This window comes from Plectropomus leopardus, chromosome 8 (assembly GCF_026936395.1).
Source record: "Plectropomus leopardus strain MGB_pleo_1.0 chromosome 8, ASM2693639v1, whole genome shotgun sequence".
Lineage (NCBI taxonomy): Eukaryota > Metazoa > Chordata > Actinopteri > Perciformes > Serranidae > Plectropomus > Plectropomus leopardus.
Window position 1 is genome coordinate 17144797 of NC_142183.1, and position 25159 is coordinate 17169955.

The window sequence follows — 25159 nt, forward strand, 5'->3', positions numbered from 1 at the left end:
ACTGCCTGCAGTCAGTGCTTGGGCCCTAAAACTACATCACTGTATTTTATGTCAAATTAAAAAATGCAATAATATAGTATGCCATAAAATAGATAGATGTATTTTGTGTTTTAAATGTCACTTTTGAAGTTAAAATGTATCTTTTTCTTTATGCACAACTCAATCAAACCCCGTTGGAACAATTTAAAATTTTACGCTGCTTCGATTTTAACCAATATTCATTGCTCTAACTCTTGTGATAATTTTTAATTAAGTGTAAGTGAAGAAAAAAGATAAGCCTCACTGAACAAAACATTTTATTTCAACACACACTCAAGGACGCTCTCCAAACAGACATTCAAAAACACCTTGTAGCAAATAGTCGCTTTTGTTTCAGCACAAAACCACCACCTCTGTGCTGAAAAGCTTTAAGGAAAGAGAGGGGGGCGGGCCTACCTTATGTACAAGGCCAAGACAACAGTGGCTTAGTGCAATTACCTGGAGCGTGATGATCAGCCATGCTATGCTGTTTGCAACTACAGACACAAAGGCGTGATGAAAACACGACAATACTTACATAAACTAACTTCACGCACTGAGAAGCAACTATATAAACTTACATGTGGAATCATCTGGTCATTGAGGTTATCTGTGGCAGTCATAAAGTATCCATAAGTAAACTAACACACTTTGGGGTTTCTTATACAATATTCTTGGGTTCAGAACACAAATGTAATACTTTATAAATTTGCTGTGAGACATAGTGCATTATTAGTTGGGTTTGATTTCACAAAGTCTGGGCTGGAGGTGCTCGGTACAAAACTATGTAAAATACTCATTTATCAAAGGTAAACAGCTTCAGTGAAATGAAAAGTTATCTGTCCGTATGTTTGATGAATAATGGCAGCAGTAAAGGTGAAGAAACAAGTCGGACCACTTGTCTGTGCATCCCTTTGTGTGACTTGGTGCATGGGTGTGGTATGTGGGGAGTGTGTGTGTGTCTTCTACAACCTCTCGAAGCCGACAGAGCAGAGGAGAAATATGCCATAGAGCAGTATGAGACAGAGTCCCAGCTTGCGGTCCAACCTCCAGCAGTTCAGGTGGACACAGAGGACCTGAGGACGGAAAGAGAGAGAGAGATTTATTTCCTGAAAACAGAGGCGGGGGCTCTCAGGCCTTAACAGGGAAAAATTAGATGAAAAACATTGGTAAAAAAAAAGAGGCAGCTGATGTTGGTGCAGACTGTTCGCTCATGCTACAATCTAAACTTTATCTAAATGAATAGTATATCATAATATTTGTCACAGTATAGTATGTTTTGAAAATTAAAAAAGATCAAGCAGAGTTCTTCATAAAAAGAGAAAAAGTGAGAGGATAGTATGTCCTTAAAAGTGCAAAAAAGTCATAGTATTGTAAGTCAAAAAGTGAAAAAATGTTGTAGTATGTTAATGAAATGTTATGATATAGATTGTTATAAAAAAGTCATAGTATAGCATGACGTGAAACACGAAAAACCGTATTATAAAAATGACAAAAAAAATCCTTTAATGTAGTTTCCTTTAAAAAAATGAAAAAGTCCTTGAATAGTATATCATAAAAATTGTCAAACAATCTGAAGATTGAAAATGAATCAGCTTTAGTCGGATATGACAGAGCTCTAACTCACAGTGAGCGTGACTGAGGCCAACAGAAGAATCACTGAGTACACCAGGCCTTTGCTGTTGATAGTCACCTAAAAAAACAGAGACATGAACCATTAACATGTTGTAAAATCATGCGATGGTAAATTCAGTGTCTTAAGGCATTTTTATACCTGCCTTGTTTTAGTTTGGTTAAATCAATTTCGTGTACGAACAGATTTCGTACACAGGTTTGGACCAAAGCAACCAGACTGATACCCCGTTAAAGAGGTGGTCTCGGTCTGGTAACAAACAAACTTTGGGACAGTTTGGATTGTTTGTGTCAAGACAACATGATCCAGCCATGATCCCACCAAACTGAGAGAGCATTGTGCCGTTTTTGGATTAAACCAGCTCCGGTAGTCAGTTGCACTGCACCTGTGTTTGTACTTTGGCTAAAAAAAGAACCTACACTTGTCCTTTCTATTCACATTAGTGCTGAACAGGTGTCGACTGTGTTGAAGACCATGCCAATACCTGTTGAATCTTTAGAAATATTTTAAGCCTTTGAGCAGTTTAGTAGGATCAATATGTGTATCTTCCTCTGAACTGTCTTGGAATGAGCCTTCCCCAAACTCCAGTCAATGCACAACATTGTAACATATTGGTACCTGATTTGGATAAAAGCGAATAAACTATAGGTGTTAATAGGTGTCAAGGTGCTCTATATTGATACACATTTATTTAATTACTTTGGCAACTATTCAGATATAAAGACAAGTCTTCATTTTCTCTTTGAAATCCTGAACTAAGTATTTTCTGGATTATTTTTGCCTTTTTTATATAAATAATTGGAAACTGAAGAGGTGACAAGAGGAAGAGACGGGGGATAACCAATAAAATACAACTCTGTTTTAGGATCATGGGTGATTTCAGCTGTATAAAGATATGAGGCAAAGAGAGACAGTTGTTGTTACCACTGATCCGTAGCTGACGATGAGAGTCCTCAGCGCCCAGGGGAAACCCAGGCCCAGCAGCACATCAAAGATATTACTGCCAATGGAGTTGGACACAGCCATATCACCCATTCCTGCAACATGTGATACACACACAATGAAATTCATATAAAATATGTGATGCAAAGGCATTCAAATGTCATCATTCAGTCAAACAGTTTAAAGTTTTCTAGTTTTTGGCCAACTATTAACTATCAACATCAGATTTATTTTTGTAACATGACAAAACGTGCAACAAAGGTTGATAATGTAAATATGTTGTCAGACAGTTAAAGTAAGTCGCCACTAAAAATGTGATATGCTTACGTTTATGTCCCCTAAAATGAATAAGCTTGGCTATTCTGATTTGTATCTGTGCAAAGTTTATCACTAGAGAGGTGTTTTTACATTCCTCTGCTGAAGGAGGTGATGTCTGTGCACTTTCCTACAATCAATAAGAATAAAACGTATGCCAGGCAAGATAGATTAGGTATGTCGCAAATACAAAAGCCAACCATCGTCTGATACGGAAAACACATAACGATGGCGAAAATGACTTTGACACAAGACAAGCAAAGAAACCTGAAACCCCGAGTGCAGAGCGGCCTCGTCAGCATCGGCATAGTGAATGTTTTGACAGCAAACATGGAAAAATGTGAAGATTTTGGAGGAAAACTGGACCAATGTGAAGTGTAACATCATGGCATATTATTTAGATTTTTATATATTGGATCACATCCACTAATGTTGTGTCAGCCACAGCCAGTTAGGCTACAAGCTAACAAACAGCATAAACCAATAAAACATACTAACTATGCTTACCATTCTGACATGTCTGCTGGTCGCTGATTTTTGCATACAACACACTCCTAACCTGAGTCTGAGACTCAAAAATGTATGGCAGACGGCCTTCTTCAGCGTGTAAATATGAAATATCACAAAAAAACCCACAGGTGACACAGTGCTTCCCAACAGGGACAGCTGGGTATTATGTATTTAAAACAAAGTAATAAATATAAAAATAGATCAATAAGTAAATAAACAAAGTAATAATAATAACTGTCAATAACAATAACAACAATAATCATCATCATCATCTCTGTAATTTTCGTCTAATGCTAATCATCTTGATGCTCTTACACCACTCAACCTTACGAGAGCAGTGATGGAGAAAGTGGCAGGAAAATCTGGTGTCGGCAGCTGTTGTGGACAGAGCAGAGGCCAGATCCTGGATTTCTTAATGAGGAAGACAGAGTAGATCTACATCCAGAGTTTTTTAACCATCATGTGGGAAAACCATGTTGAAGAAAAATTTAGTAAAATAGTAAAATATCCTTTAAAACCTGTCTGGAAGTTAAACACACAGGTGCATCACACACATGAGCGAGTGCACGCACACATGCACACACACACACACCTTGTCTGGCAACGATGAGGCTAGCCATGCAGTCGGGGACGCTGGTTCCAGCTGCCAAAAAAGTGATGCCCATGATGACTTCTGGGATTCCAAGTGTGTAGCTGATAATGGTCACCTGGACAGAGTCAAGAAAACAACAAAAAAAAAGAGACATTTTACACATCATTAATATGGCTTGTTGCTATGATCACACTAATAACCTGTTTTTAAAATTAAAACCATCAAATTCAAAGATTTGGTATATTATAAAATAACCTAAATAATGTTTAGAGCAAAAACAAAATTATTGCCAGGATGTGTACAACGTTGTTTTTTTTTTAATACAGAAGAGCAAATATGATTTAAGTGCTTTTCGTAGTTTTTCTGTACCAAAAGCTAAAAAAAGCCATTAAGAGGAGATGTGTTTCTGTTGTTGGGGTTAAAATATGGAACAATGGTGATATAAAATCACAAAAGTGTAATTCATTTTTGGTTTTCAAAAGAATGGTTTACAACATTATTTCTGAGGGTTACGAGTCCGAATGATTTCCTTTTATTCTTGAAAGGGTGGTTAAGACTGATGAGAATTAGACAGTTATATATAAGCTTTTGCTTTTTCAGTCACTACTTAACACATACCGTTGATTTTGTTCATACAGTTTGTATCGTTAAACTGAAGTAAAACTGAAACACAGAGGCTGTGTATATTTATGTCTCTGTGTGTGTGTGTGCGTGTGAAAGTGTGGCGTTGTTTTAGCGTGTTTCATACCATCCAGACCATGAGGTAGGAGTAGAGGGCTATCCAGAGTGTGGAGGACAGGAAAGTGAGCAGGTACCAGCGCTCCCAGCGTGGCAGGTTACAGTCGGGGATGGTGCAGTAAAGCAGGACGCTCACGGGCCAAGAGAGCAGCCACTTCACACGCACACACCAACCATCTGAGGAAGTTATGAAAACACACACACACAAACACGTGTGCACACAAGTTTCCCCACAGGGATCATTACAGATTCATTGAAAACTTTTCAATTATTCATATGTGCAAATCTTGGCATTGACCCTTTTTAATTAGCTCCATTAGCAATGAAGCTAAAGAGGAATGTTTGTTACAGCAGCATCGATCGTCACACACAGTTATGAGTGATAAAAAGTAGCTTGTTGCCAAAACAGACCAGAGACTGTTAGGACCTGAGAGACGACGAGCGTCTGCTGTCATTCACCGCTCACCTGGCAGAACGAAGGGTTTGAAAGGAGTGTTCTCCTCCTCTCCGTCCTCCTGCTCTTCCTCCTCCTCCTCTTCTTCTTTAGGTTGCCCGCCTGCCTCTCCACGCGTCTCTTTACACCTCTCTCCCTCCAGCGGCTGCCTGTCTCCCTCCGCCATCGTCCCGTTCTCCCTCCCCCAGGCCCCGTTAGCACCCAAACCTTCCTCCCCTGTAGCCCCCCCCTCCTCCGCCCCGCCCCGGGCCCGAATCAGCCTCTGCCTCTGTTGATGAGGAGGGAGTGAGAGAAGAAGGAAATGAAAAAGGGGGACAACAAAATGACATGATTTCATCTGACTGAAGCTGACAATGTGAAAGCTGTGATCAGGCAGCCAGGCATGTCCGCACATTCTCCCGGGGGGATTTGGAAAGCACTGATCGGGGGCATGGTAGCAGGGGCAGCAGTCGCACTTTAATTTGGCACTGAAAATGGCAAGCACACATGCAGGAGAGCCGGGAGAGTGAAGGAGCCGATCTGGAGATTGAGTTCTTGTCTGCTTTTGTGTGGGGGATAATATTATGCATTAGGCAGCAGTCTCTGTGTGTTTGTTTGTGTTTGTGGGCAGCAAACAGGATGCTGTTTGATATGAAAAATCTATCTCTCCATCTTTCTACCTGCAAACCTCCTGATCAAAAAACTGCGCTGAGAGTACAATCTTGCTGCACCTATTTTAACAAATCAATATGAAAAAAAAAACAAAATTATACACAAATAACACCACCACCGAGCTGAAATGGCAGCTTCTAAACTCAAAGGGACTTTTCTTCCGGCACAAAAGGAGCATAAAGATTTCTCATGATGGCCGAAAATAACCTGTTTGGTTCTGCGCAGCAAAGACAGCAACAACAAAGAAACCACATTCTCACTGACCTCCTGTTTTATCAATATCCATAATTCAATATATAAAGCTGCACATTTTCTTTGTTGTCTGCAATGACTGACTTACTAAAAAGTGTAATTTAGTTTAACAGTAACAAATATTTTCCACATATTGTAAACTGTATGAATACTAACAAACCTTTCATCATGTTTACCTAGAAATTTAACATGCGGTACGTTCACGCTGCAAGCCTCAGTAGTCAGTTTGAATTGTTGCTGGAATTTTTTGTTTAATCATTCACATTATTTTCTAAATGCAGCCAGTATCAGATTTCTGTGTGAACTGGTCACAGTCCTGAACTGACCAACATGTGCAAATCAAGAAATAATAAAAGCTACGTTCACATTACAGATTCTTTCCCCACATTCATGTTTGAAGTGACCCGTATCTAACCTAATCTATTAAACTCCTCACATGCATGCTTTTGGGAAAAATGAATGAAATACTGACAACACTATTTTGCATAATATTTAGCCATGTGCTTCTGTTTGTGAGCGTTTTTTTTTCTTTCTTTCAAAGAATGGTCGAGAACCGGTTGGATCGGATTAGACCTGTATCTGATTCACGACCACGTAAGACAGTGGCCCAAATGAGAATTGAAATGATCTGATACTGAGTGATTTGTGCTCTTCATACTGTTAAGAAAAAAACAGATCAGTCACATATGAGCAAAAAAAAATAAAAAATTTTTTTTTTGCCTGCAGTTTGAACATATCCATAGTAAAAGACCCTAAAACAGATCTTTTCCCTCACAGTTATGTTGCAGCTTGTGATGCTACAGTGACTTTTATGAGTTTTAATTGTGCAATGCAACATTTTAAAGAAACTAGCTATTATTTACTAAAAACTTAGAAAGGACTTTACTACACAAACTTAGGAATGGATGAATGCATAGCTGGGCAAGTTTCGGTACACAAGGGTGAGCGCAGTGATCCTTCATTGTATCTAATTTCACTAATATGACTCTGCTCATCTGACAGTGACATGTTAAAGTGCTGCACATGCACACTGACATACCCACCACTCTAGATGTAAACACCACGGGAACTTGAGGTTATGTCAAGTGTGTGAGGAGCGCGTGCAGTGTACCTCATTGATGACCATGCGTCCTGCCATGCGCAGGCGGGTGAAGGGGGGGAAATGCGGGGTGATGAGAAGGCGGAGGCTTGCCTCTGAGAAGGAGAGCTGGTGGGGGTGCAAGTTCAGCAGCTCATCCACCATCACCACCCCTGAGTCCTGGCCGGCCACCACAGACGAATCTATGGAAAGTGCGGGGAGATGGATGCAGGTTAGGAGGAGATAACGGCGTAATAACGCAGCAAACGATGGACAGCTGATAAACAAGGAGACAAAGAGGACAGAGTGATTGAAAAAGTGGAGAGAAAAAAAAAATCTTGTCCATCAAGGTGGTCTAGTTCTATTTCAGCCTGTTGGAAATCCACAGGGGAACAGAAATGGGTTTGACTGGCAGCCTAAACTGTGTCACTAGGTCTGCTGAACGCCGGAGCTTCTTTTATGTTTTGGATGTACCCATGCACACGTACAAACAGGAGCTCCAGCACCTGGCTTCAGCGGCACCATGTCGTTGTCACAGTCTCCAATGTTTCCGACAGCAGTCGTCCGCCGCAGCCCGCTCAGACACGGCTGACCTGCTCTGCTGCAGTGTCTCTCGACCAGGCTGCACAGAGATCTGTTGAACCTACACACACACACACACACACACACACACACACACACACACACACACACACACACACACACACACACACACACACACACACACACACACACACACACACAAAGATGTTGTGCTTAGTGGAGCACATGGTGGATTGATACCAACAGGATGGAGATGAGGGAGAAAAAGACTCACTTCATGATGATTATGTAGATTCCGTACATCGAGATCAGGATGATGGTCTCCCACCTGAAACATGCAAATAAACACAGATTCATCGCAGTGAGAGTCAGCTATGTTGCAGACTGATACTCGAACAACAGAGAACGATGTGTAATAGTGTAATTAAGTTTCACTGCAGTCTCACCACATGACTTTTTCATCATAGATCACCTGCAAATAAGATACAATATCAATCAACCAATTAAAAATAATAAAGAAAAATGATAAAATAATAAAAACCCAAACAATTACATGTCCTAGTAACAGAACATTAAAAAACATTTATTGGCTATATCAGATATGATAGTATTTGCATCTATGCCAAATTTCTGATTGGCTAATTTAATTTGCCTCAGTGGAGTCTTCAGGGCAGTTAATTGCCACAATGCTTATCTGTTTCATTGTTGGTAATTATCTTTGTTGCTGGGGTTCTTGTTTTTGTTTTGTCACTTCTTTCTCAATCATCTTTATTGCTTAAATTGCCTGATTTTATTTGTTTAAATCCTGCAATGTTTTAAATCCTGTTTAAGCATGAGGTAACTTCATTTTAAGTGCTTTATAATTTAAGTTTATTATTAGTTATTTATTATTATTTATATCTTTATTTTTGTACATGTGTAGATAGGGGCTATGAAATGTTCTGCACAGTAAAAATCTTGTTTAAAAATCTAAAAAAACAAACATATTTAAGGTATCCTTATGATTTTGTTGATTTTGTTTCGTTGTTTTTGTTATGTGTTTCAGTAAATCAATGACTGGTAGGATGGAGTTTTGTCCTCGGAAATCTGGTATCAAACTAAGCAATAACATCATATAATGTGCGCAGTTTCTCTCTACTGACAGCAGAATATATGCTGATTTCTCACCAGGATAAGCACCACTATGGACAGGATGTAGAAGACGGCATCACGAAACAAAGGCCACCAGCTCAGCGAGATCGGCTGACGAGAGAGGACACAAACATAATATTTTCATTAGTTATAGTAAAGTATAAAATGAAAGATAAATAATTACAGGATCATTTTCTGGGTTTTACACTGGCAAAAAAGGCGTAAAATAAAAAAGCAAAAATTGCTTTTATTTTTACTTAATTTCTATTTTGTCATTTGTCCTTTTGTAGTAGGTAAAAAGTGACTCTGAGTCTTCTTTTAGGTCCTGGTCTGAACAGGCTGCATGTACCTGTCCAGCAAAGATCCCACAGAGGCCGATGATGACCAGGATGTTAAAGACAGCTGATCCCACAATAGTTCCCACACCTACATCTCCTTTTGTGATAAACACCCCTAAAAACACAGAACAGGAAAGAGCAAGTGATAAATATAAGCAAAAACGGATGTGACAGTCTGTAAGAAATGATGGATTTTACCTCCATCACATACATAAGGCTGCACGTTAAACATAATCTTTCTCTCCTCTGAACAGAAATATTGCATCTTCAGTTATAAGATATATATCCACAGGGGCTGTGGATCTTTTATCTCGTGCTACTCGTGTGGAATATTCACTGCAATATTGCCTAAAGTCACTCCAATACTTATGAAAGCCAGCCTTTCTTCTTTAGAGAATGAAAGCAAACCTTTTTTTCTTTAGAGAATAAAAAGGATTATTTCTGAGGCAATACATGAGGAAATGTCCATTCGTAAAAATTAAAGCAATACATCTGTTACGAGGCTATTTTAATAAACAGTATGTTATTTCTTCTTTGAAAAGCTGCAATATCCTGGATAAATCCCCAAATAGTGTTCTAGTTTCTTGCAGTGTGCGATGGCTTCTGTCTCTGTTTTGTATCTGGGCCACAGTTTCCAAAGACTGAAAACACCACACTTTCTTTTTAAAATTTCTCTCTGATTGATCTCATTAATGCCAGTGCCTAGATTTTAATATTCACCATTTCTCTCTTCATACTCTTCATTTCTTTCTTTCATACTCAAGTTTTTTTTAATCCAAGATTCCACTACGTTTGCAGGTAACTAAAAATGTTACTAATTAATTCATCAAATTAAATAACTCAAATATAATTGCTAATATCTTTTGTCTATTTTTGTCTTGATCACAGCAGACAAACGAAGCCTATTCCCTGGATTTTTTCCAGATTAAGATCTAACGTCACCTGTAGTAATTTGTGGCTGAGGTCACCAACACTCGGTTAGTGTGTTTTGTTTTCCAATGCTTAATTTTCATCTTAGCATTAATGGTAATATTTAACAGTTCTCCTGTTCCACACTGTTTCACAGCAAGATTAAACTAGTACAGCCAAGTGTGCATTCATAAAAGAAAGGAAGCAGATATTTTAAATCAACACAAAAGTAACTAATTACTTATATATGCTGTAATTGGTAAAGTAATTCAACTACTTTTGAGAGAAGTTACTGTAACTAATTGTACATTTTCAGTAACTTGCACATCACTAGCCATACGAGTTTAACTTAAGGTCATGGTGCTGGGTGGCATACTGACTTATTTTCTAATTCACAACGAAAATGAGTGAATTAACTTTGGGAACCTTTTTCGTACTTTAATATAAACAAAAGCATCAAAATAGAGCTTGTTTATAAATGAAAAACAATCGTGGTGAATCCTCAGACAATGGTCTAGACCAAGCCCCAAAAGTCCTCAAACCCCAGAGACGCCCTGTCGTACACCTGGCCTGTGAGGGGCTGCTGCTTCTGAATTTACCTCTTGAAAAGACGACTGGGGACAACAAAAATCGAAAGGTTACATGTCAGCCTGTTCTCACGCACTGTTCATTTTTCTACGAAAAGTAACACATCAAAATTTATACATGTCCTATCTAATAATGAGCCTGCAATTAGTACAAAACACATGTATTTTAGAATTCTGCTATCAGATAAACATTACGGGCTCTCAAATCACAGGAGTTTTTCCTGGGACTTTCCTCAGGAAATCGGTGTTCGGAACCATTTAGTGAACTAGTCATTAGTCATTTGAAGGTACATCCTCATCATGTGTCTTTGCCCTAAAGCCTGAACCTGCACATTAGTTACATTACATTAATAATGCAACTTTAACGTTTGGGGGTATCGTCATTCATGGGGTGCTAATTCATCAGATATCCTGTGAACTGTTTTGTGTGCGTTTTCGTAAAATATCGTACAAACCATTGTATGATAAGTTGCATTTATACTGAGAAATATTATTGTTTGTTTAGATCTGGCCGCTGGCCTGCTGTCATTTTGCAGAAGTTTGAAAGCCAAGGTCCTAAGTGCTTTGTGAGAACATGCGGACAAGTGAAGTAATTTGCAAGCGAGCTGTCAAACCATCAGGCAGAAGCGAACATGGTCATCTTGCTGTCTTTGTTTGTGTCTTCTTTAGGCTTGAAATCAGTGCTTCTGCCTGCAGACACTTGACTCCTCTCAGTCCTAATCAATTGAAGATGCATCTGATTGCAGATAACTGGAGTGCTGATGGAGCAATCAATGGGCTAACTTATTGGAGTGAGGAACTGATTAGACGAGTGTCGTACTGACCAATCAGAGAGGTGAAGAGCTCGGGGGCGGAGCTCCCGGCTGCCATGAAGGTTGCCCCGGCAACGTCTTGACTGAGCTGAAGGTTCTGAGGGACAAACAAATCTCAAATCAATGGATCAATTCAACTAATGACTGTTGTCTGAGTATCCAAAACCCGAGAGCCGTGGAGCTCCATTAAAATGTATTAAAAACACATTAAAGGGCCACATTGTTGTTGCTCTAGTGGATGTGTTTCTTTATTATGAAAAATGTGGGCACTGTAGTCTAATTCACATCAATCCCACATGCTGTAAATAATCACCAATGTGCCAATTGTGTATTAATCTACAATTGAAAGTGGTACAAATGCAATGTTTTCTCATGTTTGAGTAATGTTTTCTAAAAATGACAGTGACCTTTGGTTTGGGGAGATTTTTGAATCTTTTAAAGTAACAAAAAAACAATATATTTGTGATTTGTTATTAAAGATGTGACTTCTGTTACAACAAACAAAAAAAAGCTTGGGGCTCAGTGACACAGAAGGAGAAGACGGAAAGTAGTGGTAGATGGACTAATGCATTGTTGGTTTACATCTTTTCATGGGAAATATTAACAGCTACAAAGTCCTAACACAAAGAAAACATCACCTATTTAATTGTTGACTCGGGTTTTTTTCAAGATCAAAAACTATTATTTATATCCTGCATGATTTATTCATTTATCATGTCTTGAGGTCATACCTCTGATACTTTTTCCAGTGATGGCACAAAGTAAACGTCACACACAATGGCCAGCGCATGAAACATGTAGATCGCCTGTGAAATACAGGAGACAGATTACTGGCCACATGGCTTTCAAGTGTGTCTGTTTGTAAGTTGAATGCAACAAAATGAAGCTTCTTTAATCTTAAATTCTGACTGATACTCACACAGAGAACATGAAGGAGTACCGCTCCCTGTCTCCGCTGCTCCATCGTGAAGATGTCTTCAGGAAAATCGCTGATAGCTGGAGAACAGAGAGACAGAGGAACCTAATGATGTATAAAATGAGGAAAATCCCTGAACTAAAGATGAAACGATAAGTAATTAATTGATTAAAGGAGCCATAGAAGAATCGGTCACGAAGTAGAATTAATTAAAGAGGGCCTATTATGCTCATTTTCAGGATCATACTTGTATTCTGGGTTTCTACTAGAACATCTTTACACGCCGTAATGTTCATAAATCACAAGATTTTCCTCATACTGTCAGTGCCTGAACACCTGAATTCCTCTGAAAGGTTTTCTGAGCCTACATCCCAAAAAAAACCTAGTCTGCTCTGATTGATCAGCATTTCCACGTCTTCTATAATTCAGTGTCTCTGCATCATTACTGCTGCTGAGGAATGACTGTAATGCAATGCAGTGGCACTTTCTACCGTGAAAAATACCCCCAAATCTTCTAAACCAGACATGTTCCAGCAGAAATATGATCTGAAATCAGGGAAAGATTTACACCATCAGCAACCAAGCTTTCGTGTTTCCCTGGGGTTCGCAGAGTAGCTATATGTACCAGTTGAGGCTACATAATGTAAACACTTTGCAGGCACTATGTATTTTTTTCCCCAAGAGTGTTTCATCTAGTCACGCCCGACCGTGCTTCGATTGGCTAGTACTTGTCATATCGACGTGTCCAAGGTGGAGGCGGTCAGAAATATTTGAAACTTTGGCAACATTTAATAAAAACATCCTTCGTTGTAACATATGACAGAAAATAAGGAAAAGCATAAATCATAGATCCTGGCCAATCGTGTCATTTCATAGCAATAATACCAAAAATTCTCCAAATTCCAGCTCCTCAGATTTTAAGAATATTGCTTAATCCTTCTCTCCAGTCAGTCTTTGTCACTTTCAGGAATTTAACTTTTTAAAATACAACATACCTGATCATGCATCTCTGTTTTTAAAGGAGTTTTGGTACCCTTTGACCTCTGAGAGGAGCCCCAGGTCTTCAGAGCAGAGACTTTTAAGGTCAAAACTGGAAACTTAATGTGAATTTAGTTTTGCTGTGCTTTGTCTTTTGTGATTATAAACAGAATATCTGGGTTTTGGCCTGTTGGTTAGACAAAAAAAAAAAGCAATTTGATGACACTGCCTCGGGCCTCAGGAAATTATAATTGGCATTTTTCTGTTGATTAATGAAGAAAAATAATCAGCACATTAATCAGCGTTGAAAATAACCGCAATTTGCAGCTCTACCCTGAACCTCCAGTCACACGCGTGTACATGTGCAAAATGTGTACGTGTGTGTGTGACTTTGTTGGATGTGTGATCGGTTGTATCCCATAGCAACAAGTGCAGAACCAGCTTGAGGTTAAAGTGGTGCCACGGTCATGTGACTACACCAGCTCAGTCGCATTATAATTCAGTTTTTCGCCCACTTTCTTTGAAATCGCTCATCTTGTGACTTCACACTATCCCTTATGCAATCTGCACCCAGGTATTCATGTTCACATTCTCTGTCCAAAAAGACAGCGGTTCCCATAAAGTCAACCTTCAGAGGCATCTAATTCGGCTGAGTTAAGATGGTGCACAACAACCGCCCTCTGTCCAAACGCAAGACAGTGTTTTGCCAGACTGCACTGTCTTACACATAAGCTCAAACAAATGCCACGGCTCACTGCGCCATGAAAAAGTTTTTATTACGGGGCAGTTCAGAACAGCAATAATCTGGAACGCCAACTCCCAAGTGACTTTCTGATTTATTTGAGAGTCTGGATTTATAAAACTGCCACTGAAGATGAAGGTGACAAAACATGTGAGTGAAACAAGTGTGACTGAAGGTGGCTGAGATCCTGCACAGAGGCAACATTATGCAGAGAAACATGGATCACGTGAAGGGATGAAGACACAGATATGGTGTGATATTATGACAACCTGTCACATGATGTTGTTTGGACATAGATCAAACAGTGTATTTTTATCACCAAGAACAAGATGCGCTCTTGAAAATTACAATATGGTAAAAAGAAAAAAATGTCTTAAAGGCCTTGAAGTTAATCTGTACTGTATTTCCCTGAGGCTGATTTTCTATCTCAATATATGCATCTCCGTATATTCTCTGTAATTGGCTACAAAATCAGGCTGTACATCAGGCACATCAGGCTGTACGACGCTGTCACTGTTTCTCTTTCTTTCAAAAACAGCCAAATAGATCCACGCAAGCGATGAGAGAACTGCTGATGAGAGGCGACTAATCAGCAGGTCACCACGACAGGGCAGACACTTTGAACAGCTCCAGATGCACACGCCATCCAACCACAAATTCAGCATTCAGTTTCCTAGCAACCGGGTCTCCTCAAAGGCCTAACTGTGTTTAAACATCTAGATGTGCGGAGTTCGAAGAAATGAAGGATGAGGTTGAGTGGAGAGGTGGATCGATGCATGCAGGAGATAGTCTTAAACACATTAATAGAGACGGGACTTTCTGCCTCAGCACACAGAACACATACTGATGTTACGGAGATCACAACTGTGATTATACATTCATCACTGCATTAATATACAAACTCAAATATAGGCCTGTTAATGACTGAAAAGGATCATCACTCAAACTTAACAACCTGAATAGTGGCTTTATTTTTTTGTATATACGTTAGGGACTGTTAGTTATTTATGGGAGGGGAGGGGGTGGTGCAAAAAGAGGGAGCCATATCAAATATTTTTTTAAAATTGAGGAGGGACATGCTTTTTTTTAAAAAATTAGTCTTAGATGAGGGACCTACAACTTTAAATGGCTTTTTTTTTTTACCTCCAATATTCAAACCCAAACCTGGGTTTGAAAGCCACGTTTTCTATAAAAATTGCCAAAAGTACACCATTTATTATAGCCAAAATCTGTAAAAACCATGAATTATTATTTGATCATTTTAAGTATCCAACGGTCATTAAACATATAATGTGGGATGAAAGCTTCAATCAAAAAATCTATATATCCTAACCAAATCTGAGCTTAAAATAGTGATATTCCATTAAAATGGCTGTATTCTACATGTCTGATTTATGAAGATTCTCAAAAACAAGCAGTTAATTGACCAGCGTGCACAATGAGGGTGAAAAACCGCGACTTTATCCAACTTTGGGATTTCATCTTCAACTTTTAACTTTTGTAACATCAAATGGTTTTAAAGATCTAATAACTAATACAGTGGAGTGTGGGTCACGCATTTTCTGCCAGTAATTTAGGGAAGCTGAAGAAAAAATATTTGTCACACCCCAGTCACCATCTTCTCTGACAAATGAAGTACAGTCCCTTAAAATGAATTCACCCCCCCCCCCCTTTCTGTAGGTGAACCCACATGAAAAATGTCTTACCAGATCTCCTGCTGTCAGTCTGGTTGTTGTCCTCATGTTTGATAAGCCCTCTCTTGGAAAAGGAGATGTCATGATCCACAGTGTGTCCACGGGAGCCTAAAAAGAGGCATTGACATATAAATGCACTACTGATTAAAAAAAAAAAATAAAAATAGGAGTAATTACACTGAATATCTGTGTATTTGTCATATACAATACATTTACCCAACTTTGTGGTATTTATGTTATCCACTGTAGCTAAAAACTCTTTTAATGAGCCTATAATGTTATTATTACTGCAATCTAACATCTGAATGATGAACACATGTAACGGCTGAGTTTAGTTCATATGAATTCAGGTCAGTTTTATGTAAATTATACTTGCGAGGCACCTGCAACATCACTGAAGTTAAAGATCCAGGCAGCTGTGAGCAGACCGACTCCACAGACGCAGAACCGGGGGAGGAGCCGCGTCTGCCTCGGTCTCCTCGGCGCCTTCATCCCGCCAGCCGCCGCCGCTCCCCGGCTCTCCGCTCAGAACATGTCGCCTCCTCCACCTCCTCCTCCTCCTCACACAGCCGGTCCAGTCCCCTCTTTGCAGACCGGATCTAACTGGCCTGTTGCTCTTTTTTCCCCTGATTTATCGTCTGTCAGCTAGTCTAACATCCATCCACGGTACAGGTTGGAGAGGTCCGGCCTGCCATCAGCATCTCAGCGCGAGACACCACCGACGCAGCATCCGCATCCACGCGCTCAAACTCCAGCAGAGACACAATGAATCACCAGCCAGCAGCTCCGGTATAAAACCATCTCTAGATACAGACCGTCCTCTCGTCCCTCCTGCCCTACATCTGATCCCCCACTTTATGATTTTCCGTGAGAGAGAGAGGGAGGAAGGGAGGGAGGGAGGGGGTGTTTTCCTGAAGTCACAGACGAGGAGACCACCAGGGAGCGCCTTCAGCTGGGAGGGGCGACTGGAGACACTGGAAGGCATGGGAGCAGAGACACATGTTTACTGCAAGTAATTCAAAATGTGAATAATAGTGAGATTTATAATGTAGTGAAACTATTAGACTTACCTTATAATAATAAGGACGGGCTAGTCTGTTGTGTGTCTGTATCAGTGATCTCAATGGCTGCCTGGACTGCTGATCTAAGCTATTTATACAAGAAAAAAATTAAGAATTAATATCTTTATGAAAGGATATGTTTACTTTATTCGAGTGCATCTTAATACAATAACCATATGTACATTGAATGAGTATTACTGGTTGCTTTGACCACTTCCCCACACTGGCCACAAAGAAATCCCTGCCATTAACAGAGATTAACACAACTGACAAAGTGCCTAAACAGGAGGAAAAAATGCAGCAAACAAAAGCGAAAATGTTTCCAATGTGCATAGAACATGTGAGCACTGATAACAATGACAGGGTTAAAAATCATATTTAAAAAAAATAACTATACATACTCACACACACACATACATATATCGTTTGAGCTGTTTTCTTTTTTATTTCATGCATCTCTCCTTTTGAACCAAAGTGAAGTTTGATGAACATTTAGGCAGCAAATCAACATTTTTACTGAGCACTTATGTTGATAGATATCTGTTCTCCCAGTTCACATAAATCCAAATAAGTCCTGCTAAATTACAGCTGCTATAATTTATAGCATTTAAAATGAAAAACAAAAATACAGGATTTCTGAATGCAGATGGTTCATCAACGGGCCTTTTTCATCGCAGACATTTTGACTTGTTTTTTTCAGGTTATTGCATTTTTTTTTAACTCATTCATGCATTTACAGAAGTTACCAAACTCCTAATAAACGTGCAAAAATGATTTATACTCTAAGATCCCATGTTGTAATTCAAATAAATCTTCAGACTTAGGATCTGCTGAATAGTTATGAAACAACAAAAAAACAAAATCCAAACACAATCAGCCAGGTAATGCAGTGATAGCGAGTGTTCAGATCAAACAGGAGGCAACACCCCGTAATGCACACTGCAGTAGGGCTGTAACATCAGGTATGCACTGCTCCACAAGTTGTTGATGGAAAAAAAGTTTCCCGTGAAGCTTCCTGAAGCCAAAAAGGCCAAAACAGTGAGAATGATGACGGAAAGCAGAAATACTTCTGCTTTCTGGACGGCTGTCTCCAAGATACCTGCACACCTTAGACGACAGAGAAACCAGAGGGATGATAACGGATGAGTAAACATTACATACATAAGTAAGAACTGTAAGAACTCTACCGTCCCTCCATAAACTCCTTCCCCCGACACAAGTCTGTGCAACATCTTTCTGTGTGGACTGAGCAATAACATATCACACTGCTTCTGTTCATATTCTTAGCACTCTCTTTTTTCCCCTCATTATTCAATTATTCACTTGTTTATTCACCTTTATTTATATTTTATATTATATTTATAGGATTTGTATTTTAAGGGATGCACAATAATTATCAGGACCGTTAATGGCTGTTACTTAGGGTCTGCTCTGTTGCTGTGGTGCTTCGTGACATTTGGGAGATGTTCCACTATAACTCAAACAGAATATTATTTTCAGCATTATTTTTGTACAATTCAAGTTGACATAAGAAAGTAAGAGCGAAAAACCCCCCCCCAAAAATACAAAAATGAAATTGATTTTTCTTTTGAAAATGACTTTCTTTTAAAAAATGCAATTTTCCCAGCGATTAGTCTGAAATTATGTTTTTCTGATGAAAATGAAGATCAGTTCTTTATCTTGTTGTATTCATTGTTTTTATATTCAAAACACAAAATATTCTGGAGGTCACAACAGTCTACAGTCTATCTGTATTCAACAGTGTTTTATCTACAGACTAAGCAGCCGTAGGCTTCTGGTTGTATAAAAGCTATTATATTTCTATTGAGTGATACAATTTAGAGCCACTCTGATTTGCCAGATTGTCAGAGCACTTCATTTGAAAATAAAATGTCCATTTGAAGAGTCAGAACTGTTCTTGTTTTTGTTGTTAAACTGCAGTGATGTCAGTTATATTTGGTTAGGTCAGAGCTATAATGTTAAATTCATCTGTTCTCACTACATCTCAGCCTTTCACACCCTCAGGTAATGAAAAACAAACAAAAAGAAATTGTCGGTTATCGGTATCTTATCGGCCAAAAGAAGCTGGAAATTATCGGTTATGGTTATTGGTTGAAATAATCATTATTGTGCATCACTGGTATTGTACTGTAATATGAGCTGCTGGACAGCCAAATGTCCCTTTTAGGGATGAATAAAGTATCTTCTGTCTATTATGTCTATTATGTCTGTCTAGTATGGAAAATGTATCCCTGCACAGAATAATGTTGTTATGGTTTGACCTTTCGTACATCCCATTCCTCTAGTCTATCAGAGCTGTTCTGTGATGTGAAGCTTAAGCACCTTTTGATCTGAAGGTCTACTGTGAGACTTTGTGGTTTCTGCTGCTCCTCAGCCTCAGTTTCCTCCTGCTGACACAGAAACAGAAATCACAGATCTCCTAATTTCTATATCTGGAGTCACGCAGCTGCTGTCTGACAGACGGGGTTTGAATCTGGGCTTTGTATTGGCATACAGGACACTCAAACAGTGACAAATCTACACTCAGTCGGCCCGTCAGAGGATTTACTGAAGAACTGTTGCATCAGAGTGTCTTAATTTGAACAGGGTGTATCTAATAAATAGGCAGCTGAGTAAATGTTGTATTCTTTCAGGTTTAAATGTCTAAAACACAGACTGTATTAAAGAAGTGGATGCAGCTTCAGGTTCTGAAAAGCGGAGCTTATACATTAGAGCTTTAAGCCTGCATTCTTTTTAAGTGGATGCAAATAGAAGATATATTGTATTTAAGTCTATGAGAAAATGACCATACTTCTCACTTTATTTATTACTTCAGTAAACATTTTCCGTATAAGTTTATGGTCTCAATCGCTAGTTTAAAGTCTTCTTCAATAAAGCATGAGTTTCATTTAGTAAATTATGGCCTCATCTAGAGTAAAACAGATGATAAAGCAGGGTATGCTTAAGGGTGTGGTTACCTTGTGATTTACAAGTCGCAACCTGATTTACAACCTGTCAGTCAGGATCGAGGTGTAGCATTGCAGACCGCCCCCAACTCAACCCTCTCCTCCAAATGAGGCATGAAACGTGGTTTTTCACCTGGATGGGCGTGGTTCTGCAGGATGCAGCAATGCATGCTTTGTTGGCTCTGAGACTATTTCAGCCTGTGATTGTGTTTTCAGACTTTATATAATTTGTGTGCACTTTTGTAAGAATGCAAAATGAATAACTCCTTAATTATTTTGGTTTGATTAAACCAAAAAGTTAGAGTGATGGGTTAGTTTTATTTCTAAAGCTTTGAAAATTAGGCAAACTAGTCTAAATAATACATGCAGTTAATCTGATGCAGGTCAAATACGAAAGCATACAGATAATACTATTTGTGTTTTTCTACAATTTTAGTATTTGGTGTCACACCTGTTTACACAGAAACTGATAGTCTGCCTTGTAAGTCCATTTGGGCTCGACATCTATTGATGCAAGACACTACACTGACATCAGAGTAGAGAACCATCATCTGACCAGATGTTTTGTTGTTGGACATATTTTAGTTCATCTAAATGTTTATATATTTCTGAACCATTTTTCTGTACATATTCCGCAGTATAATGTCACGATGGCTGATTTCAGAATTTATCAGCAGTTAGGTGAAATACATTTTTAAAAATCTGCAGGGAAGTCTCATGTTAGCTGCAGTTGCAGCTGTGTAACAGTACAAGTAACAAAAAATCTGTAGTGTATCTTCAAAAACCATGATCACAGAAATACATAATCTCTTTTTGTGGTTACAGTTAGGCGTGAAGTCTTCTGTAGATCTAATCTTAGGGTTAAGGCAAGGATTAGTTTGTTAACAACTTTTTAGGTTATGGTTTTGCTAGCTTATCCAAAAAGTGACAAGACAACCGAATGCGAGCAGACGAGAACATGCAATGTGCAAAAAACACTGTGACGCAGGTTTTTAGGGAGTCCCTCATCCATAATGGCCACTTGTGGCTCTAATAAACCTTGTCAGTGCTTTAAAAAAAAAAAAAAAAAAGAAAAAAACCTCAAGGCTTCAACGTGGTTATCTATAAATTGATGGGTAACACCAATGTTGCTATGCACATTTCTTACAGTCTGTGGTCTAAACACAGGAAGAAGAGGTCATACTTGTGTAAGATCTGCGGAGTCTGACATGTTGTTTTTCACTTCAGCTGTAGAGGCCAGCAGCTTCATTTCCAGTGCGAAGGACAGCGGGGGACTGAGCGATCCTTCCTTTCCTCCAATTAGGTCTTTCTCAGTAGCTCTAGAAACAAACAGGCACACAATGCAGTATGAGTGCAAACAGACGACTCGGTGTACGTCACAATATGAATTAAAATTAAAAAGATATTGTGTGTCAGGGTTACAATGAGGCCTCATCCAGTCTGTCCTCCAACTGCTCTCTCAGCTCCTGATTGGTCAGCCTGAGAGCCTGGAGGAGAGAAACGTGATCTCTACTCAACAAGACACACTTCAACAGCTCATAACATGAAGCCCTTATCTTACAGCTGCGAGTAGCTGAGTGAAAACTGTTTTTTCTGATCTTTCTTAACTGAACAGCGATGGATGAGAACATCTTTACCTCTATGACGTTAGAGAACTCTTCTATTGTTTCCTCTGAGTGCTTCAACTGCGAGTCTCTCTATCACAAACACATGAAAAAATGTGACGTTTGGTAACTTCTATAAATGTGACTTCAAAGAGAAAGATCAATATTTATGAGAAAATCCTGACTTTTTAGTCAGTCACTGCCTCGTACTTAAGTCTCTGTTCCTACCTGATGAATAATCTCATCCCTAACCTGCAGCCCTAACTCAGCCTCCTCCATTTCACACTGAAGAGACACACAGCATAACAGATCAGGAGCTGCTGGACGATGTAAAACAACTAATTGTAGGTTGAATGTTGGGAGAGAAATCGTTTAACATCTCAAGGTTGAATCCATATTGTTACCTCGAGGGTTTGAAATGCAGCCTTGGACTTTAACAAGCTCAACTTGTCCTGGTCTCTCTCCTGTTGGAGGCTCTTGAGCTGAAAAAGTCAGAATGACGTTTAAATGTGCACGTTGTCTCGAAATCCTGTCAGCTTCTTTCTGCAGCATATGTTGACAGATTAAAGTTGCTATGTGGAGAATAACAGCCACCCTACCTCTGCAGTAAGCTTCTTATTCTGTTCCTTCATCATGGTGGATTCCTTCTCCTGAAAAACAAAAACAACAAACAAAACAAACACAGCCTATTAGACTGTAATCAGCAATGTACCCGAGGGCACAGAACCGACGACTGAATTGTCTCTAGCAGTGGTCAATGCATTCGGTACATAGATGCTTTTCTCGTTCTCTCCCACGAGGCCTACCTCCCTAAACCAGTATCACCAATAAGATTGACTTTGCAGTTTCCTGGATACTGGACGCGTATCCTCTGACCAGTAGCTGTGTTTGTGTCAGTGTGTATACTTCCTACTGAAAAGCTGAGGGAATCGGCTGTGATCTGCACTTTATCGGAGGTGCTGAAGTTAACATGTGTGGACAATAAGTCGCACAATAGCGAGATTTGATTTGTCTAATCAGAAGTTTTTCCAGTTATTTCCAGTTTTCCACCTACAATAAAAACAGTGCAATGCTGTGTGGACTTTGTCTCATCTATAGTCCCAAATGGGGTTATGTGTCTGGGAGACACTCTGAAAATATGTACAACATACGAGTTTCTCTCCTTAAATTTTATCTTTTTTTTCCTCGATATAACTGTATGACCAACACATAACTGAGATATGTTTTGAATGTGCAGAAAGTTTTGAACATGAGCAGTAATCTTGCTAAAGCACAAGCGCTTACTGAAGTCACGGGGATTATAAATGGGATGTGATTTGATGTGATTTTTACTCACATTTGGTGACTGGTGGATGCTAATTATGGACCCTGACCTGATATCATCAAGGATTATAATGTGCCTGATGTGGTAATTTAGCTCAAATGCGGTCTTAATTATGTTACATTTTCATTTAAAAGTTTATCTAATAAGTCTACCCACCATTTCCTGAATCTTTTTTTCACTGCATCTCTTTTCATCAAGGTCATTAGCCTGCAGACTCCTGCAAGGCTCTGTTTCAACCTGCTGTATTTTACTGATGATCTTCTCCTGGCTGCAGGCACACAAACACATCTATAAGCTACTGACAGTTTTTTTCCACCAGTGTTAACGCACTGGCTCAAAAGTGCAAAGTAAAAAATAAAGTATGGCAGGCACATTTATGAAGAAAAAATAATAATAAGGGCAAAAGAGATCAAAACATAAAAGCTTTAACATATTCTGTGTTGGAGGTCAGCCAACAGCATATCTGTGTGCAGCACACAGGGAGATCAGATGATAAATACACTTAGAGATGACTGCAGTGTAAAGTTTGATATTGAAATGGTTCAAGGACCCTTCTGCTAATGAACAGAGACAATCATGTGTGGATAGTTACGCTGACACTTGTTTCCTGAGGACGGCGTTCTCTGATCGCAGCATTGCCATATCATCATCTGAAGCATCCAACCATTGCCTCATCTTAGCATTCACATCCCTCTGCTGGCTTAAGCTGTAATTCAGCTCCACTATTTTTTCACGCATTTCCTTCAGTGTCCTGCACACACACACACACACACACACACACACACACACACAGAAGAGAAGAAATGTTAGATATTGTCATGTAACTAAACCAAAAACTTTTTTTGCGAGTGCCTGGATTTGTGTTCAGTGAACATCACTCACGTATTTTCCTCTGTGACATCATCCATCCTGCTGGCTTAATCCTCCCTGGTACTTTTGATCAAGAAAAAAATCACCATGAGGAGCATCACACAGTTTTTAACATGCATATATTTTACATTTTTTCTTCCAAACGTTTCTCTTTGGAAAAAATAACACATTGTTTTTGTTTTTTTTTTGTTTGTTTTTTTTTTTTATTTTTTAACCTGTCCTATTCGGCAGCTTAGGCATGCAGTATGAGAGGTCTGGATGCATTGAGGTGCCATAACAGATTTGCTCTGCAAAGGAGGGGTGTGACATACTTCCTCCTGTTGCAGTCCGTACTGAGATTTATTGGCAAGGCTACCGGACAGCACAACGTTAGAGTGGATAGGAAGAGAGAAAAGAGAGAGGTTGGGGGACACAGAAGGGAGGGGAAGACACAAGAGATAACAAAAACAACAGCAACAATAACAACAACGACAATGAAAACGGTGACAACAATGCTAATTACAATAATGGCAGCTGCAAGTATTTACAACAGTATTAACGGTGGAAGCAGGCAGGAAATGATTTTTTAAAAAAAAAGAAAAAAAAGGAGGAAAAGAAAAAATAAATAAGTAAGTAGTTAGAGAGAGAAAGGAAAAAAAATTAAAATACAATAGAATAAAGTAAATAATAAATAAATGACGTAAATAATAAATAAATAAAAACAACAAACAAACAAACAAAAAAAAATAGTGTTGACGGTGTACAGCGTAACTCATGACGCTACAGTGTTTGGGAAGTAGTTACCATGCAACTATAAGTACTTAGTATAAAAATATGTCATTAAATTACTGTTACTAACCAAAATACGTTTTGTTTTTCAGGACCAGTCGGCACCCGTCCTTCGGGTTTCTACAGACTTCGTTAGCTAACTGTGACGTTTAACGTTTAGCTAGCAAGTCAAACGGTCCTTCCCCAAATACCAAGTTGACCAAAGTAGTAAAGCCTACTGCTAAAACTGCTAATGCTTTATATTGATATTCGCTTTACAATTGATCACAAAATAACTTACCGGTGACTAACTCCAAACGGATGAGATAAACGTGCAGAAGTTAGCTACCGAGCGTGAGGGGAAATACGTGTCCAGGTGAGCTCGTGCTCGACAGCGCGGTTACTACAGCGTAATTATGACGTCAACACGTAACAGGTAAAGATCCCCCCCCCCCCCACCCCCTTTTTCCTTTTTTTCACATTTATTTACCAAAATATATGTACAAAATAGTCACACTAACAACAACACAGATATACATGAGAGCACTAAAAGTAGACATATGAAGATGCCCCCGGTCACGTTTTCGTGTAGGTCCTATGATATGTAAATTTATAAATTTATATATACATATTCGGCTTTTAAAAGAAAATACAATTATTAGAAAATCTTAGTGTCTAAGATTTTCTCTTTTCCCCACAGCAGCCCTGTAACCAGTGTTAGGAAGTAACTAGCTACAGGAATTAAATAACAAAA

At 39.1% G+C, this 25159-nt stretch overlaps 2 protein-coding genes across 7 annotated transcripts; both read right to left on the bottom strand.

Annotated features, from left to right (window-relative positions):
* Positions 1–285: 285 nt before the first annotated feature.
* Positions 286–16763, bottom strand: LOC121948087 (sodium/potassium/calcium exchanger 3-like). Of its 2 annotated transcripts, none has more exons than XM_088081005.1 (17): positions 16217–16763; positions 15846–15941; positions 12423–12499; positions 12235–12309; positions 11516–11600; positions 9207–9310; positions 8894–8968; positions 8173–8198; positions 8001–8054; positions 7672–7826; positions 7217–7386; positions 5215–5470; positions 4759–4925; positions 4011–4125; positions 2576–2688; positions 1646–1711; positions 286–1094 (listed from the first exon to the last, which is right to left on the bottom strand). In XM_088081005.1, exons 1-17 carry the CDS (start codon positions 16323–16325, stop codon positions 984–986), a joined length of 1854 nt encoding a protein of 617 aa, XP_087937131.1. In that variant the 5' UTR covers positions 16326–16763; the 3' UTR covers positions 286–983. The 2 variants fall into 2 exon arrangements, with proteins under 2 accessions (XP_087937131.1, XP_042349285.2); XM_042493351.2 differs by having other exon boundaries at positions 7690–7826; positions 16217–16761.
* Positions 16764–17029: 266 nt separating this feature from the next.
* On the bottom strand, positions 17030–24839 carry LOC121948492 (uncharacterized). Of its 5 annotated transcripts, none has more exons than XM_088081008.1 (12): positions 24707–24839; positions 23671–23721; positions 23387–23539; positions 22945–23056; positions 22064–22114; positions 21869–21946; positions 21693–21749; positions 21498–21557; positions 21283–21347; positions 21044–21179; positions 19238–19305; positions 17030–18001 (listed from the first exon to the last, which is right to left on the bottom strand). In XM_088081008.1, the coding sequence occupies exons 2-12, from the start codon at positions 23694–23696 to the stop codon at positions 17803–17805; spliced, it is 1005 nt and encodes a 334-aa protein (XP_087937134.1). In that variant the 5' UTR covers positions 23697–23721; positions 24707–24839; the 3' UTR covers positions 17030–17802. The 5 variants fall into 5 exon arrangements, with proteins under 5 accessions (XP_087937134.1, XP_087937133.1, XP_087937132.1 ...); XM_088081007.1 differs by having other exon boundaries at positions 17033–18001; positions 19238–19302; positions 23381–23539; XM_088081006.1 differs by having other exon boundaries at positions 17033–18001; positions 23381–23539.
* Between the last annotated feature and the right edge of the window lie 320 nt (positions 24840–25159).

Bases quoted from the DNA above. Each gene is read 5' to 3' on its own strand.
- LOC121948087 (XM_088081005.1), bottom strand. From the start codon at position 16,325: ATGAAGGCGCCGAGGAGACCGAGGCAGACGCGGCTCCTCCCCCGGTTC. The intron at 8,199-8,893 runs GTGAGAAATCAG...TCTTATTTGCAG, and splicing joins CCATAGTGGTGCTTATCCTG to GTGATCTATGATGAAAAAGT. The intron at 1,712-2,575 runs GTAACAACAACT...CTGTTTTTTTAG, and splicing joins TCGTCAGCTACGGATCAGTG to GTGACTATCAACAGCAAAGG.
- LOC121948492 (XM_088081006.1), bottom strand. From the start codon at position 23,696: ATGGATGATGTCACAGAGGAAAATAC. The intron at 21,558-21,692 runs GTAGGAACAGAG...TGTTTGTGATAG, and splicing joins GGGATGAGATTATTCATCAG to AGAGACTCGCAGTTGAAGCA. The intron at 19,306-21,043 runs GTATGACCTCTT...TTTCTGTGTCAG, and splicing joins ACTCCGCAGATCTTACACAA to CAGGAGGAAACTGAGGCTGA.